Source organism: Aricia agestis, chromosome 1 (assembly GCF_905147365.1).
Source record: "Aricia agestis chromosome 1, ilAriAges1.1, whole genome shotgun sequence".
NCBI lineage: Eukaryota > Metazoa > Arthropoda > Insecta > Lepidoptera > Lycaenidae > Aricia > Aricia agestis.
Window position 1 is genome coordinate 24,856,380 of NC_056406.1, and position 19,695 is coordinate 24,876,074.

The 19,695-nt window shown below is 38.2% G+C and overlaps 1 protein-coding gene across 1 annotated transcript; it reads right to left on the bottom strand.

Moving 5' to 3' along the window:
• Positions 1-1,710: 1,710 nt before the first annotated feature.
• LOC121727391 (uncharacterized protein C05D11.1-like) lies at positions 1,711-19,459 on the bottom strand. The gene is made up of 18 exons (XM_042115218.1): positions 19,175-19,459; positions 18,755-19,100; positions 18,577-18,679; positions 18,296-18,418; positions 16,634-16,747; positions 16,154-16,306; positions 15,604-15,873; positions 12,419-12,561; positions 12,032-12,140; positions 8,643-8,813; positions 7,172-7,408; positions 6,717-6,836; positions 6,061-6,353; positions 4,715-4,895; positions 4,153-4,296; positions 3,706-3,863; positions 2,284-2,430; positions 1,711-1,965 (listed from the first exon to the last, which is right to left on the bottom strand). The coding sequence occupies exons 1-18, from the start codon at positions 19,311-19,313 to the stop codon at positions 1,908-1,910; spliced, it is 3,009 nt and encodes a 1,002-aa protein (XP_041971152.1). The 5' UTR covers positions 19,314-19,459; the 3' UTR covers positions 1,711-1,907.
• Positions 19,460-19,695: the final 236 nt, after the last annotated feature.

Genomic DNA, 19,695 nt, shown 5'->3' on the forward strand with positions numbered 1-19,695 from the left:
TCGTTACAACTCACATTTTGGATGTAAAAATATGTTTAAAACGTTTGCATAAGAATTGAATTATTATTAATATCGTGAAATATATCTGTATCTTAGATTATATAGGCTAAGGCTGATATGCGTCAACATTTTGGTGTCTTATGTGTGTATACAAAAATATTAGCAAGTGCAATTTATACACAGGTAATGAAGTCTTGGTGCATATCGGTCTAAGTACACAACGTGACCTGAAGTTTCCTACAGACAAATTGTCTTTTGATTTATAAGTTTACATGTTTTCGTTTTGATCAACACTTGTGAATATTTTTCTTAGATTTAGCTACTGCCGGAACGTCTTAAAAGTATTAACGTTTGCTTCGTTAACGGTTTATTTATCTTAAATTTTTCAAGAGAATGCAAAAACTGTTAGTATTTTGTTTTTATCACGCGATAGTACGAGTAGTATATAATGTTTCGGTTGAATAAAAATTAAAATGTTTTAACTCTGTGATAACTTTGAATCTTTTTTGTTATCTATTAATGTGGATCTTTAAAAGTTTGATTCATCTGTGTAAACCGAGGACATACCTCTAATATAACAATAAAATTAATTTCAGTGAAATTTGCCAACAGTAAAAGTGCAGAAACCTTTCACATTGATACTTAACCCAAATGACATGCATCTGCCAATAGTGTTAAACAGTTTTATCATTCCAGCTGTTTCAACGTTTATTTTGAGCCCTATGCCCTATATATTCAGGAAACTTATGATATAGTGTACAATGTAAATGGGGCCGCCTCTTCGATAATTTTAACATTCGTATCATAATATTTTTAGGTTCGTATAGAAAATTATACTCGATATATCTAGGGGTAAATAATTTATGTTAAGCGTAGGTAATTTTAATGTTTTACCAAATCTTCTAATTAACGTTATGTTTTAGGTCGTTAAGGCACCCTGGATCGTGGTGTTCTAATGCCGTTAGAAATAATACTAGTTATGCGATGTTAGTAGCTCCGTTATTGAACAAAACTTGGTGCTTCATAATGCATAGCATCTAACAAATATATTTTCTTCGGAATATAGAGCTGTATATAAAATAGCATGTACAATCGAGTTTTAAAATAGTTATTTATAGTTACGACTATACACGCTAGCTTAACACGTGTGAGTGAGGTTGATGGATGGCCTACTTATACAAAAAATATTATTACGAAATGGCCAGTTTAAATTTAAATTACATTCAAGTAGTAACACGTACCAGTATTACAGAGGAATTGGACTTTTTTTATTCAGGCATAAACACATAGAAAGAGCAAGTTCAGTTTGAAATGTGTTTTAGTTTCATATTTGTTCTAAAAGCTATTTCAAGTCTGCTTCATACGCCGTACGCAGTAACATTATTCTTTATCATGTTCTGAAACCGTCATTGTAGATGCAACAGTAAAGTTAATGTCGTTTAGTATTTGCCTTTATTTGTTGTAAGTAATTAGGTCATAGACGGGAATCTGTTGGCAGCACGGTATTTTTACGATATGGATCGAGAGGTTTAACAAGTGTTGGCGCGGTTGTGAAATGATTTATAATGTTCACTGGATATTTAACAATATATTTAAGTTATATTTTTTGTATAGACATTATTATAGCTTTAAGATGAAAGGTGACAAAATTAAAATCATTAAATTTAAAGTTGTATTTTATTTACTTCCTACTTTAATAAAACCATCGTAAATGTAATATGATTTTTATTAATATAAAAATATTAAAATGTTGATAATATGTGAACAGCAAATATGTAAGGCACAGCCTAGCAGTTATATAAAATCAAACATGTGTATATTTACTTAAATAAGGTTTCGCTTAAAATTAACGCTCGTGAGTATAATAACAATCAAAAATAAAACTTGGGTGTAAATGCAAATAATACTTATGCATTGAAGTGAGTCGCTTCCATTGATTCGAACGCATCCAACTCCACATTTATCCTGCAAAAAAGGTATTCAAGTGAAACTCTAATAAAACGACAGTTAGCTAAAGTTAATCTATGAAATAATCACGACTATTTAATCAACATAATATTATACAAGCGAGAATGTAACTAACAGCAGAGGAGAATCGAAGTCCAGGGAAAATTGACTTCAATTGAATCAGCTCCTAGGAGCTATATATATACTTAATGTTAAATCGCATATTTTATTTTTTCTACATACGCCGTCAAAGTTCCCGACCAGTATACTTTATAGTCAATTTAACTTCAAGTTATCTTTTCGAGTGTGACAGCAGCTGGTCAACATGATACATACTTGCGGAAGGCGGCTTGCAGGTCGTTGACCTTGGAGGGGTGGCAGACGACAGCGGTGCGGCCGGCGGTGAACACCTGCGACAGCCACTGCGCCGCCGCCGCGCGCGCTCCGGCGTCGTCCACAGCGCCGAGCGCGCACACTAGTTGCCTGCGAGTACACGTTCCATATTATGTTACAACTTATTATTGGCTTCAAACAGTTTTTGTGCAGCATTCCAGCATTACTGGGGCTTGAGAGGTTAATATACCATCGAGGAAATTGATAGAAGTGATAGACAGTTGACGGACCTACAATACGTCATATTTTGGTCGAGTTATGTCAATTCAATATAAGGGTTAATTCAGACCGCAACGCGACGCGTAGATGAATTCCTAAATTTGTACTGAATTAACAGATTTCAATTGCGTGAGACGTCTTGTAAATCTGTCAAATCCATACTTGAAATGTTTTAGAAATGCATCCATGTGTCGCGTCTAAATTGACCCTAAATTATGATCTGTCGGCTGGGTTTGACGTAACGTGACCAATTTGGTCACGTTACGTCAAACCCAGCCAGCGTTGGTCCGCCATCTGTCTAGAAATCATCTTCCTGATTGTACAAAAAATTTAAGACACTGTTTTACAATTTACAATCAAGTAAGGTGAAGTGCCACCCAGTGCCGTTAACAGTCTTTTTTGCGCCAGCTTTTACAACTGCGCCCTTGCTTTTTTAACCGACTTCCAAAAAGGAGGAGATTATATGTTCGTCTGTTTATTAGGTATTATACCCAAAGCAATGTATAGGCATATTTTACTGTTGGAATCGTGCTCTAGGGGCGCAACGGGAACTATTATCTGGAGCCGAAAAAATAATACTCCTGCCTGGTTTGGCCATTTTTGTGCCGCCCCAGAGTCTACGCCCTGTGCCTGGGCACCGGTGGTACCGCCCTATTTACGGCACTGGTGCCGCCCTAGCTAGGTTAGAAAACTGGTTAGGACTAATCCTGTCTTTTCGCCTAGATAAAGTAACATTGTGCTAAGTCTAAATAAGTTTTAATTATAGTCAATTCTAAAAAAATTGGCAGTTGGCAAAAGTATTTTTGCCATATACAGGTGTAACAGAACTAAGTGATAATACTTTAGGGTGTGTACGTGCTCCTCGTAGTCAGTTCCTCCTGTGAAAGACCAATTTTTTTATACACTTTTGTATGGTACTCGTGACGCTGGGGCGCTTGCCCATGCAAAAGTGAAAGAAAAATTTGGTCCTTTGGCGCTGCTACTTTCACAGTGAACTCTCTACAAGGAACACATACTCACCCTAAAGTGGTATCACTTATTTTTGTTACACCCTGTATACGTCATTTCTGTGTGCCAGACAAACAGAGCTTGTTTAGTAATTCACTATTTACATAAGTAATCAACTCTACAGTCATGTAAACTCACTGTGTGTAGTCATCGGGCGCCTGCTTGAGGTAGTTGAGTAGGGAAGTGCGCACGGTGTCGGCGGGGGACTTCTCGTTCTCCACCGTCTCGAACACCGCCGTGCTCTTCGCCGACGCGAACAAGTCCTCGTCGAATTTGCCGCTCGCCAGAAACTCGTCCTGGAAAAAAGAAAAAACAAAATAGCACGTGATTAAGTAAAATTTTTAAAAGAGAGTCGTTTTAGCGCTTTTAGCCGATAGCTCTGTATGCTCTAAGGGAGATAAGTAGAAAAGACGGAGAAAGAGATAGAAAGTCAATAACCCTCTCGGGGAAGTCGAGTAGAGAGTCACCATGAGGATATTGGCCTTGTTGATGGCGGCTTGGACATACCAATAACGCTGGTGTAATGCGGTAGAGCGAGTACACGTCGCGCACACCATAGCCTTAAACGCAGTATGACAAACTTACCACGATGGACTTGGCCTTGGTGTACGCGGCCTGGACGTTGGTTGCGCGATACAGCGAGAACACAACGCGCGCCTCCGAGAAGGACGGCCGTACGCCGTAGCCGTACGACAGCCCGCAGCCGCGGATCAGACGCCACATCGGACCCTGACAACGTGACAATCATAAATAGTATATCACGTTAACGCAGAATAGAATAGGTAGTAGTAAACACTAGTTGTGTTTATCATCCTAACGGTTAGAATCTAACCGAGTAAGAAATAGCGAAGCCTCACAATATTATCTTTGCACAGTCAAAAATTAAAAGGATTTTAATATAACCACTTTTTTCTTATCAATAAAATATTTACTGTCTGTATAGATACGTTGGAAATGGGACTTGATAGACAATGACAGTCACATATCGGATCAACGCAAGCATAAGAAATTGTTCATTATTTTAACCGAAACAAAAATCTCTGAAAAATAACTCTTAATCACAGCAAAGTAAAAAATTAAAACGATTAGAATGCTAAAGTAATATGGAAATATTATCTTTATTTATATCTTTCTCCGACAAACATACCTCAAGCTGAGTGAAGTAGTTGAGTGCGAGCGTGAGCGGCGCGGCGTGAGGCAGGGCGGCGCCGCGCGGGCCGGGGCTGAGGGCGGCGAGGAACGCGGACTCCAGCCCGCCCACGCCCACCACGTACCCGCCCTGACCAGCCTCTGACGTCATCAGCTCCGCGTCCAACATCAGCTTTGGCCTACAAAAGAAGAGACGATATTATAACTAGCTAAAAGCCGAGCTTTGTGAGGGCTCGCGTCGTCAGGTTGTCACACCATGACTGACTGATGATGACACATATCTACATCTAAAAAACCTTGACTGACTGATGATAACACATCTACATATATTTAAATAAAAAAATCAATAGGCGTGATAGTTTTTCCGTGAAGTTACCACAAAATTCTAGGCGTGATAGTTTTCCGTAAAGTGTACCGCAAAATTCAGGTTGTGGGATATACTAGGTCTCGCTTTGCTAACCCTGATAATAAATATTTTTGGATATGCTAAATATTAAAATTACAACAATTTTTAACTAACACAGTGTCCAACAATAATGGCAGCGTTATTAATAATTACAGTAGGGCCTCGGTAATCCGGACAACCGCTTGTTCGGTGATCGCTGTAATCCGGCCGGGCAATGGGATTCGCGGGAGAGGCCGGCCAGTGTAGGTGCGGACTGTCATGAGCCAAATGCGCCGTCAGTCTTTTGTTTATCGCCTTTTGTGTAATGCCCGGGCCGCACCTGCGTAATGCTTCGTGCTTAAAACGATACCATTGGACGATCTGCGTGTATCGTCCAATGGTATCGTCTCATAGCACGAAGCTTCTTACAATAGACGCTTGTGCGGCCGCAGCATAATACGTAGTACAGTGTCAATTTAGCGCGTTCGCTAAGATCATAGCGCCGCCACGTAAATATTAGACATTAATATTAAAAAATATATATTAAAGAAACTAAGGTTTAACATATGTTTTATTAACATTAAATATTGCATACTATAATCCGGACGCCTCAATAATCCGCAAAAGGGACGTGTTCTTGCCTCTCCGGATTAACGAGGCCCTACTGTAGTAATTTCTTTCAGGCAACCACAGATAAAGGACAGTATATTTGAGTGTGCAATATAATATATTAAGCAATTTGTTATTCGATTGAGTAATCGAAATATTGATCCTAGAATCTGGATTGATCCTGGAATTTGTTATCCGAAATATATGCTAAATTTTTTTTTTTTTTTTTAAATTCAGTGGGCAGAGGGGGCAAGGAATCGCGGGGGTTCAAACATCGTCTTCCGTAACATAATCGTCGTGTGTTTAAGTTAGAGTAATGCATATTGAGTCAGTATCAAAGGCACACTCACGGGGCATTCGTAAGCTCGTCCCTGGCAAACTTCTTCCACGGTTCAGTGCTAAGTTTATACCGCTCGAAGTCGGTTGCCAAATGCAGCCAGATATGTTTGGTCATATTCTTAAACTCCTCTTTCGCTTCTCTCAGGACCGCCTCAGCGGAGTCGTCACTGGCATTGAGGCGTTCCAGAATGTTCTTGAGGAATTTCTGTTGTCGCAGCACAGAGCTCCAGTGCACGTTGCTGTCTTTGCTGTACACGCTGTCCCGAAGGATGTCGTACACCATTTTATTGCCGTTTCTACGGACCTGGAAACAGAAACGTTAGAAATAAGTGAATAGCTTTGAGGATACATCCGTGTCTAAATCACTAATTTCTTTGTCGCCATTACGTGCTGTATTTCACCTGTCATTAAAAGGCATTGAACCTATATAAGTTACTATTTTTTGTCTTTTATTTTAATGTGTGAGATGATATTCTGTTGGTGAATCGAAATAAATAAATAAATTATGAATAGCATTGGCGTAAAACCTAAGGAATCATTGTGAACCTGGAATTTTACTGTTTACCTTCAATTGCTAGTTGTTATACATTTTTAAAATTGCACTTGTTATATTCTTTAGTAGATATTTTTTAATTAAAATATATTTCTTAATTAAAAATCAACATACCTGAGCTACATCGTTCAACAATCTCTGCACAAACACAAGTAGGCGTTCCTTGGTGATTTCGGCGCAGTACAGTACTTCGTACAAGAGGTTCACGACCTCCTCGTAATCTGAAGGCACGCACTGCAAGTTAGTAAATTTTTATTAGCTGCTTGCTCAATTTATAACTCGTTTTATGCTTATAGCGATGTAATATCCAAATCCATAGTTTTGGTAGCGCTTTCTAATCGGACCTCAAAATCCATACAAATATCCATACTTTAATGTTATAAATGCGAAAGTATGTCTGTCTGTCTGTTACCTCTTCACTCCCAAACCGCTGAACCGATTTGGCCGGGTATCGATATACTTTTCAGCCCGGAGAAATATAGGGTCCCGGAAAAAAAGAGTTGCGGGCGTGATATAGTTTTTAAATAAACCATCCGGTCCAAAAGGTAGTTTGTGAGTTTTCAATTTACCCGTATATCGATATTGATCATGTTGCCGAAGCTGCCGACGGCGAAGTTGCCGGCTTTGCCGAAGCCGGTGGCGGTGTTGAACGTCACGGTGAGGCGTTCCGTGGCGGCGATGACGTCGCCGTGCGGGACGAGCGCGCCGCCGCGCCGCACGGGGCACTGCGCGAGCGAGTCCAGCAGCAGCGGCACCCAGCGACGAGTCGACTGCGACGCTGTTGTCGTGTCTAGGATCACCGTCATCTGGAAATGGAATTGGGTTACTATTTGAGTATTATAATAAGTGGTGGAAAAGGAAGATCTTCCGACCGACGCGAGCGAGATAGCACGCTCGGTCAGGCCGAAGCCCACTGACGTCATTTCAGACGTTGTTCACGACGTTGCCGTTCTGCGAAACTTCGATCCCGCGATGCAGGATTGTTAGGCGAATAGGGATGATGACAAAGTCAAATATTAGCAAATTTTGTTAATAAAATAAAGAAATCACGGTAAAAAATAAGTGTTCCCAAAATTTCAGCTTGATAGTATTTGTATTTTTTTTGTTATGCATGCACCTTCAAAGTTGGATATTCAAATCGATTTTTTTTTCAATTAAATTTCTTAATATTTGTATACAATTCGATAACTTATTCAATTAAAAGCAACTTTTGTTATGAAACCACTTTCATAAACGCAATAATTAATATACCTGTCGAACAAAGTTGTCTCCCGATGCGTACAAACTACGAAAGACTGACGTCATACTTTCGTAGCACTTTGTATGGAGCGTATTTTGATGAGATATTTGAATTGTCATATCTTGGTGAATTTTTAAGCTATCAGAGTCATTCTTTCAACGATGTTTCTCTTTTTAAGTGTTTTTCAATTACCGATAAAAAAAAAAATGTCATCATGCCTATTGTGGGTACCGTCACACATTAATTAAAGTAATTGAAACGAGGAGTGTTTAATTACTTTAATTGCATTTCATTGCATGCATTGGAAACATAGTATTTTTAGTTACTCTGTGCTACAACAATAAGATTTTTAAGATTAAACATGCATATTTTTTACAATTAGCCATAAGGTTTAGAATTTAGATTTTCTGTTAATTACTTACGCAAGTGGCAAAGTGAATTTCCTGACAGATCAACGCACAGCCCAACCATGAAAAGCGTACCCTCTTATGGTGGGTAACAGGGGATGAAACTTCTGGTTCCAAAAACATTTTTTCACGCGGACGTAGCAGCCGGAACTAGTTACTTTAAACATAGTATACCTTGGTGCATATTTTATGCTGGCTTCTCATAACGTGCGCACGAGCGCTGCGTCAGCTCGAGCCACGCGTCGTGCACAGCACAGCAGGCGCGTCCGATCCGATTGAAGTGGGTAACTTTAAAGTCGTGGCTCAACTCTCAAGCCGCTCGTGATGTTTATATGAACTGGTAGCGCGGCTCGTGATATTACGCGCCGTGAGAAGCCAGCATTACAAACTCACATAAATCAGGTTGGTCTTGAGACTATGGACCCTGGCGTACATGGGCACGGCCTCCAGGTCGAGGTGCGGGCACGGCGCGGCGTCGCTGCTCCACGTGGCTATCTTGTGGCACTTGAGGTTGTCGCACGGCGGCACCGGCACCGACGACAGCACGCCCGCTGGCGGCGGCCGCTGGAATTAGAACCAAAATATTTAAAAAAATCCATCAGATTTTTGTCACTCTTACAACTAACATACATACTTTAACCTCTTCATAAAACTGCGAATTCGCATCGCATCGTAATGTCATTTTTATTATGAATTTTGTCGCAGATATTTGCGATGCGATGCGATGCGAATTCGCAGTTATGTGTAGGAACGCAGTTATTTGTAAGAACTAATTTGATTTTACCAAAGATTTTACTCTCACAACTCAAGCTGCTTAGACTAAAGCTTGAAAAGAAACCTTGGTACTATCAGATACATTTATTCATAGTCTGAATTTTTTTTTAAATAAGGGGGCAAACGAGCAAACGGGTCACATACCGTACCGGGTAAGCAACTACCGTCGCCCATGGACCTCGCAACATCAGAAGAGCTGCAGGTGCGTTGCCGGCCTTTTAACCGATTCAGTGCGGTGTCATTTTTGACAATTTCACGCGCCTGGCTGTGAACAAATATTTCGTATCTCCTCTGAGGCGCCTACCGCCAGGAACTTTGATATCTCCTCTCGGGCGCCACCCGCCAGGGATTGTAATTTATCGCTGTTTCGTCTGTTTCCAATTGTTTTTCTTTTAGTAGCGACCCAAAAGCGAACGTGAACGGAATTATAGTTCATTTCAAGTATTTAAAAGTGATTATTTACGTGTACAAACAGAAATGGAAGGTGAGTAACTTATTTTTATCAGGTGTTGTAAACCTTTGGCTATATTGATAAATTTATTTTCGTTTTATTGTAGAACGGGATATTACATGCTAGTCATGTATAACGCCAAAAAATGTATCTACTTTTTATAGCATTTTATAAACAAATTAACGTTGTTTAAGTGGTAGTTTTTGAATGAAATATCTGAATTCAACAAATCAAATCAAAAAAGGAAATGATGTATTCTACGAATAATAAAAACTAAGAAAGAGTAACTGCGTCAAAAAATTGTTCCGCGAGCTACAAAAAGCTAAAAAAAAAATACATGCATACTTTATGCAAAAAGAGACCCGAATACATGCATAATTTTATGTAATTATACAAGTGACAATAATTATTGTAAACGGCTTTTTTTCGTAAATTTGAGCGTTAGTGTTTCATAGCTATTGTCATATTTTAGTGTGCGAAACGGAACCAAATTTAAAACGGTTGAAGTATAGGAGTTACGTTTCCTTAGTTTTTATTATTCGTGGGTTATCCAAATACATCCATTTGAATAAAGGTTCATTTTGGCAGGGTAGTTCGCATTGAAAACTCTTTTACTCGACAGTGGAAAGTGAAAGCGGAGCACACACAATTTTTTAGTGGGTAGACACTAAGACTACCATCTTACCACACTCTCGCCGGGTTAATAACACCACCAACTTTAGAAATGTTTGTTTCATACCCGTGCGAAGCAGGGGCGGGCTGCTAGTTAGTTATAAGAATAAATTATGTTGATGTGAGATTTTGCTGGTGTTGGCGTTATATATTTATAAAATGTTTAGGACTCCTGAAGTGTAAGTTTTGATGCAATATCCTAAAACTAACACTGTACACGTAAAATACGTGACAAATAAAGCCACTTTCACTTAGGGGAAACCTCTGAAAAATGTAATTTCACCATAGTTTTACAGGTAAACATTTTATCTCCTCTCGGGCGTCACGCGCCATACAGAAAAGCTACCCATGATGCCTATCGGAAACCAAAAAAAAATCAAATACGGTAAAATATATTTAATTCTAAATGGACGGTATGCTTACATATAATATAACTCACTACACAAAAATATATGATTTAATATAATATTATTAATAAAAATACAATATTCGAGCATTTCCAGATTTGTGGCATAATAAGTAGGTAAATAGTTTCTTCCAATTCTATATAGAAAAATCAAAAAACTATATAGTTTACTGAATACCAGTTTCTTGATTAGTCTTATCTCCAGGCAGAACTTGAACATTAGCATTCTCTTGGGCCTTTGTTTGATCATTCCTACAATCAAATTTTTTCATTTGGCCCTTGTTATTATCTTGGGGATTAGCTGTGCCTTCAGAATCAGCTTTGGACTGTGCGTCTTTACTTTGACATCCAGTCTCCAGTTTGACGTTAGAATCACATCCGGGTTTTGTTTCTTTGTTAGGATCTTCTTGAGGCTTTGTCTGGCTGTTTGTATCCTCCTTGTGTTCCGTTTGATCATCAAAATGTTCTTGTTGCTTTGTTTGGTCGTTAAAATCCTCTTCAGACTTTGTTTGACTGTGTGAATTTTTTCCAGGCTTTGTTTGTTCATTACAACTTTCTTCTAGTTTTGTTTGTTCATTACAACTTTCTTCTGGTTTTGTTTGTTCATTACAACTTTCTTCTGGTTTTGTTTGCTCATTACAACTTTTTTCTGGCTTTATTTGACTGTTATCACATTCTTCAGGTTTCATTTGTTCGCTCTCCGTATTAGACTGCTCACCGAGATTTCTGAAACCTTTGAGAGAACGACGCGCCATACCCCAGGCAGTTCTAATATCGAAAAGAGGGCCCTCCCGTCCTGGGAATATTCGATCGACTCGTCCTATAATGTATTGAGGAGGTCCGTCCTCCTTCAGAATAACCAGATCACCGACATTGACACCGTGATTCATATCAACAACCGGCAATTTTGAAAGTTGCTCTGCATGTTCCTCACTCCAGGTTTTCAAATATTCCTCTTTTGTTTGTTCATATTGCTGGAAACGTTTAATTATTATTATACCGGTTGTAAGAAAACTAAGTGATAATACTTTAGGGTGTGTATGTATTCCCTATGCACCCTATAAGTTCACTGTGAAAGTAGCAGCGCTGAAAGTATATAGCCTATTTTTCTTGTGAGTAATATGGGCAAGCACCCCAGTGTCATGACTTTGCCCATACAAATCACAAAAAATAGCTCTTTTAGCGCTGCTACCCCATACACCCCGAAAGAAATATCACTTAGTTTTGTAACAACCTGTGTATATATTTAAACAAAATAACACTACAATATTTTAATCGTCAGATGCATTAAAACATTTGCTTCATAACATACATAGCACCAGGAACTTTTCTTCACTTTTCCTGCACTTAGTTTCACTGAAAATCTTATTATCACTAATTTCGTTCGAAATTTTGAAAAAAATACGTGGTCCCGAAATGATGCCGAAATGTGATAAAAGTATTTTGTAAAAAAATTAATAAGATGACCATAATAATAACCTCATTGAACTCCATAGCCGCCTGAAGTCGTTTCGCCTTTTCTGCTAGACCACTCTCGCCCAATTCAGCTCTCTGCTGTTCTATCCTACTCTTCTCTTCTTCCGCCATTCTAAAAAAGACTTTGTTTTATAACACTTTTAGGTATAAAATATAAAATCAATGATTATAATATGGTTCCCATGATCTCATATTCCCTATATTAATCTTGCACAACCTCTAGCAGGATTTTAAGTCTAAAAATAAATTATTGAAAATCCTCTTGTATTTTTTTTTATTTGCCTATGCTGCCCCACTGCTAGGTAAAAGCCATCCCTAGGGTCTTCCATTTTTCTTGATCCTGTGCCATCATTAGCCAGCCCTCTTACAAGTAAGAAAAAATCCACCTACTTATTTTGTAGTTCTATGCTGGGTGCCCCGACGATGGTCACCAGCTCATCTGTGAAGTATTTCCGCAGCAGCCCCTGCCAGTACTCCGCCTTCTCTTCCATCAGCTCGTTCAGAGTTTGTTGGGGGTTCATGCGGGATATGAACTGCAAAATAACAACATGTATATTAAACAGATGAGTATGGCTGCCTTCACATTAAGTCGCGCGGCTTCCGCACAACTCGCGACTTAATGTGAAGGCAGCCTAATAAGGTTTTGTCTGTGGCTTTGCTGAAGCCAATATACGTCCTAACTAATATAACTTTGTCTGTCCCTAATCCCTATGCTGTTTAGAAGCGAAAGAACTGTGATAGCCAGACAGTAGAGATTTTCATAACCAAGCATTTTTGCTGTGTTGTTGCAGGCGCCAAAAATATTATAAACTAGCTGTTGCCCGCGACTTCGTCCACGTTAGCATAGTAGTTAGCACATCCCTAATAATTATTTATTGTACAAAAATATCTGGGGGCACGGCAGTGCCCCCGCCAAGTCGAGCAAAAAAGCGGCACGGCCGTACCATCCTTTTCTCGAACCAATTCAGGCTCTTTTTGGCCCCCTATAACTTCACTGTGGATAAACCAACAAGCCTGAATTTTCAGTTGCCAAGCAAGCATTGTATATCCACGGGATATTTAAAATTTTATTCAATTTGAACGAGTAGTTTAAGAGCTGTAACTTGTTAAAGTTTCTTAATTTTGTCACTGAATGACTGACTGACTGACCGATCACCAAAAGTCTAAGGCACTTCTAGCAGACATAGAACCTTCAAACTTAGAATATAATTAGTTTTTAGTGTCTAAACCAAGGAAAAATTCAAATATTTCAAAATTTCTGTCCAGTTTTCTAGATACACTAACTTCGTAAATAACTTTGTAATCCCATATAAATGTATAGGATTACAAAGTTACATTTGCGGTTTATGTATCATTGTACCCGTTACCATCAATATCTCGGTTTATCGTCGGTAGAGAGATATCTAGCTAGTGTTTAGTGTTTTAATTAAGGGAAAACTTAATAAACATTTCATAATTACTGTCCAGTTTTCTTCTTCTTTCTCTAACTTCGTGAATAACTTTGTTATCCCATATATACATGCATAAGATTACAAAGTTACATTAATTGTAATTTATGAATCATTGTACCGGTACCATCGATATTTTCGTACGTATATTAGAAGGAGTAATAGTTGTAGATAGGTGTCTATATATATGAAGCACTAGCTTTTGCCCGCGGCTTCGCTCGCGTGGAATCAAAAAATCGCGTAAAATACGAATATTGTAAAACGTAAAAGATTTTTAATATTGATATGATATTAACTTACGTAATAACTTGAGACTGAAGGTCCCCTAGGTAGGGACTGAATAAATTAACTGAATTGGTATTGCATGGATCTCATACATTTTTCTACACTACTATTATTAAGAGGAAAGATTTGATTGTTTGTTTGTCTTGAATAGGCTCCGAAACTACTGGACCGATTTGAAAGATTCTTTTACCATTGGAATCCTACATTAATTCTGCTGAACAAAGGCTAAATTTTATTTTGAAAAAAAAAATAGAGTTCCGTAAGATATTTGGGAGTTTCGGACGCAAGGTGTAAAAAATCAACCAGAAATGTTACATTTTTCGCGTACGCTGCCTAAACTATAAAAGATAGAACCATAAAATATTCTAAGTAATTGTAGATCTTTTAAATATCTACAAAAAAGTCCGCGATACACTATACCTATCTATGTTGAGTGAGGCACAATAACCATTTTTTTATTAAAAAATCTTGAAATGTTTTTGGACTACATTTAAATGCCTTTATTTTACTCATGGCATTAATTCTTATCAAAATAAATTATTTCATTACTAAGTACAGTTAATGTAGATAATATTTGGTCTTTGAATGATTAAAATTGGACGTTTGGTTTTAATGTTATAGCGAAATTAAAATATTACGATTTCTGCTGCACGTTGCGAATTGGGTGTCGTCAAGGCGCGCCGCGCGGGTGTGCTCGCCCGGAGAGTCCACGTAAATATTAATTATTATTACCTCGATCATGGGAATCGCAGACACAATAGATTTATAATATAATAGTTATGTGACAGCCGGGTGCCGCTTCATTGATGGGATAATATTATAGTGCTTCATTAATTCATTACGTTTAGTGTAAACCATTTTTATGTTCTGCTTAACATAAAGATTGACTAAGAAATAAAGATTGAAAAAAAAAATATTTAAAAATCAATGTCCACCCGTGCGAAGCCGGGGCGGGCCGCTAGTACGGTATAAAAACTGAGTTGCGACTTGTTTTTTTTACAGGATGTTTTTGATGGGATTCAATATACAGAATTGACTTTCCTACGATTTTATTATATATAGATGTTCCGCGCGGCTTCGCTTGCGTAATTTAGGAATTTCACGCAACCGTACATTTTGCAGCAAAAAATAGCCTATGTCCCTTCACGTGTTCTATTCTTCATGTTTGCCAAATAACATAAAAATTGCTCCAGTAGTTCATCTATAATATAAAAATGAGTCGCTGAATGTGTTGCTAAGCGCAAAACTCGAGAACGGCTGAACGGATTGGGCTAATTTTAGTCTTAAAATATTCGTAGAAGTCCAGGGAAGGTTTTTAAGTGACACGAAGTTCACCGGGACAGCTAATTATAATTATAATAACCAATCTATACTAATATTATAATTCTGCAGAGTTTGTTAGTTTGTTTGTTTGTTTGAACGCGCTAATCTCAGGAACTACTGGTCCGATTTGAAAAATTCTTAGCGTGATAAAATATAGCTTATAACCTTCCTCGATCAATGGGACATCTAACACTGTAAGAATTTTTCAAATCGGACCAGTAGTTCCTGAGATAAGCGCGTTCAAATAAGCCCTTTCAAATAATTTCCCCCGTTTTTTCCACATTTTCCTCTATTTCTTCGCTCCTTTTATACTTAGCGTGATAAAATATAGCCTATAGCCTTCCTCGATAAATGGGCTATCCAACAGTAAAAGAATTTTTCAAATCGGACCAGTAGTTCCTGAGATTTGCGCGTTCAAACAAACAAACAAACTCTTCCCAATTATAATATTGTAAGTATAGACTTTTAGTGACGAATTGCTAACAAACATTAATTTGACCTCTAAATAGCAATACTTACGTCACTCTCATTTACTGAGTACAGCGCGTCACCGATGCACCTGAAAGCCAGCGCGTGGTGCGGATCCGACTCGAGGCTGGCGATAGTCTCCCTCAGCTGTTTCTGCACCAGTCTCACTATACGCTCCATGTCCAAACTCTCCTCGCCGTCTCTGACTTTCTTCAGGCACTTTAGAGCCTCGTCTCGCGCCTCCTCCAACTTGTTGATCGGAACATTGTTCAATTCGACCTTGATGAGTGCCGCCATGTTTTCCGTTAGACCATAGGAAACCTAAAAATAAATATCATATAAAATCATAGAGAGAACCAAGCGTGTATGTCTGCCATGTATATCGTCATATTAGACAATCGTAGAAGAATATTTTAATTGGTTAACAATTTAAAAAATTAAAACAAGTTAAAATATTTTAATTGCTCAACAATCCTTGTTTTCCATTTCAAAACTCGAACACCCCGTAGTGGTACAGGACATAATAATATGCGAGCGTACGTGCACGCCACTGCGTACGCGGGGGCGTGTGCGTACGAAGTTGCGTGCTGAGTCAACTCACGTCTCCCGCCAGGGCGTCCTCGCGTTGCACCAGCTGTCGCTGCAGCGGCGCGGCGGCGGTGTCGCACAGGTACCGCAGCAGCACCGCGCATCCCGTCAGCGACTTCATCGCGTCTTCATCACGCAGCAGCGGCCCGCGCCATCCGAAGTACACCTAAACAAGTAAATTGTTATGATCTAAACCGTACGAGACATAAACTTCCTAATTTACACACTAAATTTATATGAACATGTGGACTACTGACTAGTACAGTTCTCATGTTTTTAACTAACTTCAAAAAACAGTATGTTTCTTAATTAAATTACGTTTGTGTGCGGGTAACTTCGTCATATGTAAACCGATTTTGACGATTCTTTTCAGTTGGAAAAAATGATCAGTTAGAAGAAGTCCTTTTGTTGGTTAAAATTGGGAACAATATTACAAACATCTTAATTATGTATGTATTTATTATTAATAAGCATTTAAGTATATTTATAGCACCTGTCCACAATCCTCTGTATCAGCAGGCCATAGCTCTTTCAGATCTCCATAGTTGGGTGGAGGTGGGATGGTCTGCCAGGGTTTTACCCAATCTTCTTGTGGTTCTGCATTTTTCTAAAAACAAAAACATGAACAAATTAAATACACTTAAATGACTAAATCAAAACTTAGTCTTAAACTAAGCCTCAAACATAAGACTAGTATAGTCTATGTCATAGGTTGCCAAACTCCTTTTTTTCGTGGCCCACTTTTAAGGTGTTAGTGCATACTGCGGACCCCCTGTAACACCCTCCCCCCTACAATACTAATCCATGAAACACTATTATTTTAAGTTACAGTCGCTTTGCTTTTCAACAAATCATCCGCATATATGCCAGGGATGACTAACCAATGGCACGTGACATGAAATTTTGAGCAAATCACAAAACTATTATAGTGATTATTTTACAAAAGCGCCAGGTTAGGCTAGGGGCATTACATTTTTATAATTTCAAAAAAATCAGGATTACAAAGAAAAATATTATTCAATGGCACGTCTATGACATCACTTGAGTAATTAATCATTATTCAGAAAAGTGGCACGTTTCCACCATATGAGTTCTAGCACGTGTAGGTACTTTCCTCGTAGCTATCAAGGCTAATAGGCAAAGTTCAGACACGGCTTTAACTAGGCGGGCGGGCAGCGCGGCATTGGCGAGTCTTGACACACTCTTTCAGAATATTATGGAATATGCAAGTTCTTACAAAAACAATTTCTGAGCTTCTTATGACATTGGCTGCCTATATTCATAGGAGAAGTCGGGTCACCAAATACATTTTTATAGACCCCCATTAAAGACTTGTGGACCCCCATTTTTTTCCACGCAAGCGTAGACCCCTGTCGGGCTCCCTCCTGGACCACTTTGGGAATCAATCCAAAATATCATAGCTATTACAAAGCTATAGAGCTTGTAAAATTGCTGTTAAAGTGTCCAAATAATTGCAACACAATTTAGGCTTTGGGTAATTTGGCCAGTGACATCACTTTTGCGAAACAACTTTTGGAATTTGCTGAACCATGTAAGAACATAAGTGGATGAGTCAAGTAAATTATGACAACCAAGACTACAAAACACCATGTGCGTCCGAAAAGTAATATTGCATAGCATGTAAAACAACAACAACAGATCATGCAACACATTCATAACAGGTTTCAAAACTTTAATTTTTATTGAGTGTTCCTAGAACTTCGTATAGTTTTTATTTGGGCTGACTATATGAATATATCTTGACGAAAATGTAAGCCTTTATTCTCAAGACAACTTGTATGTATTATTGATCTATAAATAAAAGAAACAAAAATCTGTAGTAGTAATCATATAGTGAAGTAGTTTATTTGCATTGTTTATGCTCCTATAGTATACATTTTGGCATAAACATCAACTATGGGGAAAGGCAAATGTTTCATTGTGCAAAAATGTATGATTACTGCAGAATACCATAGTGTTTTATTTTTAATTTTTGTAAAATATATAGTATTTAGCTTAGTTCTCTTTGTGAATCAGCAAAATAAATAATAATTATTTTTACTACCACTCTTAGCTTAATAATGAGGACCTACAAGTGACCTTTTAATGTCAATTTACTGCTTTGAACTTACAAAATTAGAATTATTAAAGTCACCTTAGCTATGATGTCATCCTCTACTGTTTTGAGTGCCTCGAAAACATCCTTTGCTTCTATTTGACCAGTAAGAATAATAGTCAAATTCTCTGCCCTGTAGAACTTTTTGTGAAAGTCCCGAACCTGAAAATCAATGGGAAAATGGATGTTGCAACATAATACAGATTCGTAATATTGTGTATCTATAATCACAAAGAGTGATACAAAATATAAACGAAAAAAAGATAGAAAGGAAATATTTTACTGATGAATCTTTTACTAAAACATAATTTAAAACTAACTTTTTTGTTGGTAGTTGATTCACGTAGGTTTTTCATAATACCCCCAGTTTCAGACGAGTAACCATTGTTTGGATACATGGCACGTTGGAGTTTTAGTTCACATCTAAAACAAAAAATAAAATTAAACATTTGATAAAATCCATGGTTGAAGTAACAATGTATGCAGCTGATAAAGTACCTGCTATCAGCAGTGTTCTCTCTGCCCTGCATTTCACAGTACACAACACCAGCATCCTCACCGTCCCCATCAATGTGATGGACTTCGGTTATGAAGCCCTCATCCGTCAGAGTAGGTTGTAGAATATGATCAATGTAAATAGGCAGGAGAGTCAGCATGCCGACGTCCCCGGCAGTGTCTATTGTGTAGCAAGTGTGATCCGTATCAGTCCAGGCATTCGTTCCGTGGGCCATGCAGCGGTTGGCCAGCAGGTCGAGAATGCCCTTGTAGGGGTAACGCTTCGATCCCAGGAAAACGAGATGCTCCAAAGTGTGCGGCAACCCGTCATCGTCATGAGCTTCAGTAGCTAAAAGAGGGAGAAATAAAGAAACAATACGACTAAAACCTAGTTTATGTGACTATGAATATTATAAGGCTTACCCAGACAGAAAAATCCATTGACGAGAGGTCCTTCTACACTAGCAATGATGACCGTAAGACCGGTCTTTTCAGAAACAAATTTTGAAACGGGTATAACATCTGAAGCTTTTGTTGAAGAGATTAGTTTGAAATGACTCATTGTTAAGCTCTAAATTAATTTATCGAACAAAAACCCAGCCGGTAGATTCGGCGCGACATAAACAATCAACAGTATCAAAGCCAAAATTAAAAATTTGCACCGAATATCGAAATCAATCGAAATCAAGTACGAACTACGAGCCTCGAAATTCGAATTTCATATGACTAATGACAGCTGTCATTTGTGTGCTGACAAATGCCGTACATAATGTCAGTGTCATCAATCTAACATAATGTTTTTTAATGTTCTTCTTCTTCTTTAAATTCTTAAGATGTATAATAATCATTTGTGTAGAAAAAGCCTCTTTATCAAGTTATAGTCTGGCATAAAAGTGAAGAAATTAAAAAAGTACCCCAGTCAAGAGTCAATGAGAATCCAAGTG

Coding starts and splice junctions, on each gene's coding strand:
- LOC121727391 (XM_042115218.1), bottom strand. CDS start 19,313: ATGAGTCATTTCAAACTAATCTCTTCAACAAAAGCTTCAGATGTTATA. Junction 18,680..18,754: donor GAGAACACTGCTGATAGCAG/GTACTTTATCAG, acceptor TTTTTGTTTTAG/ATGTGAACTAAAACTCCAAC. Junction 4,896..6,060: donor GACGAGCTTACGAATGCCCC/GTGAGTGTGCCT, acceptor CTTCTTTTGTAG/GCCAAAGCTGATGTTGGACG.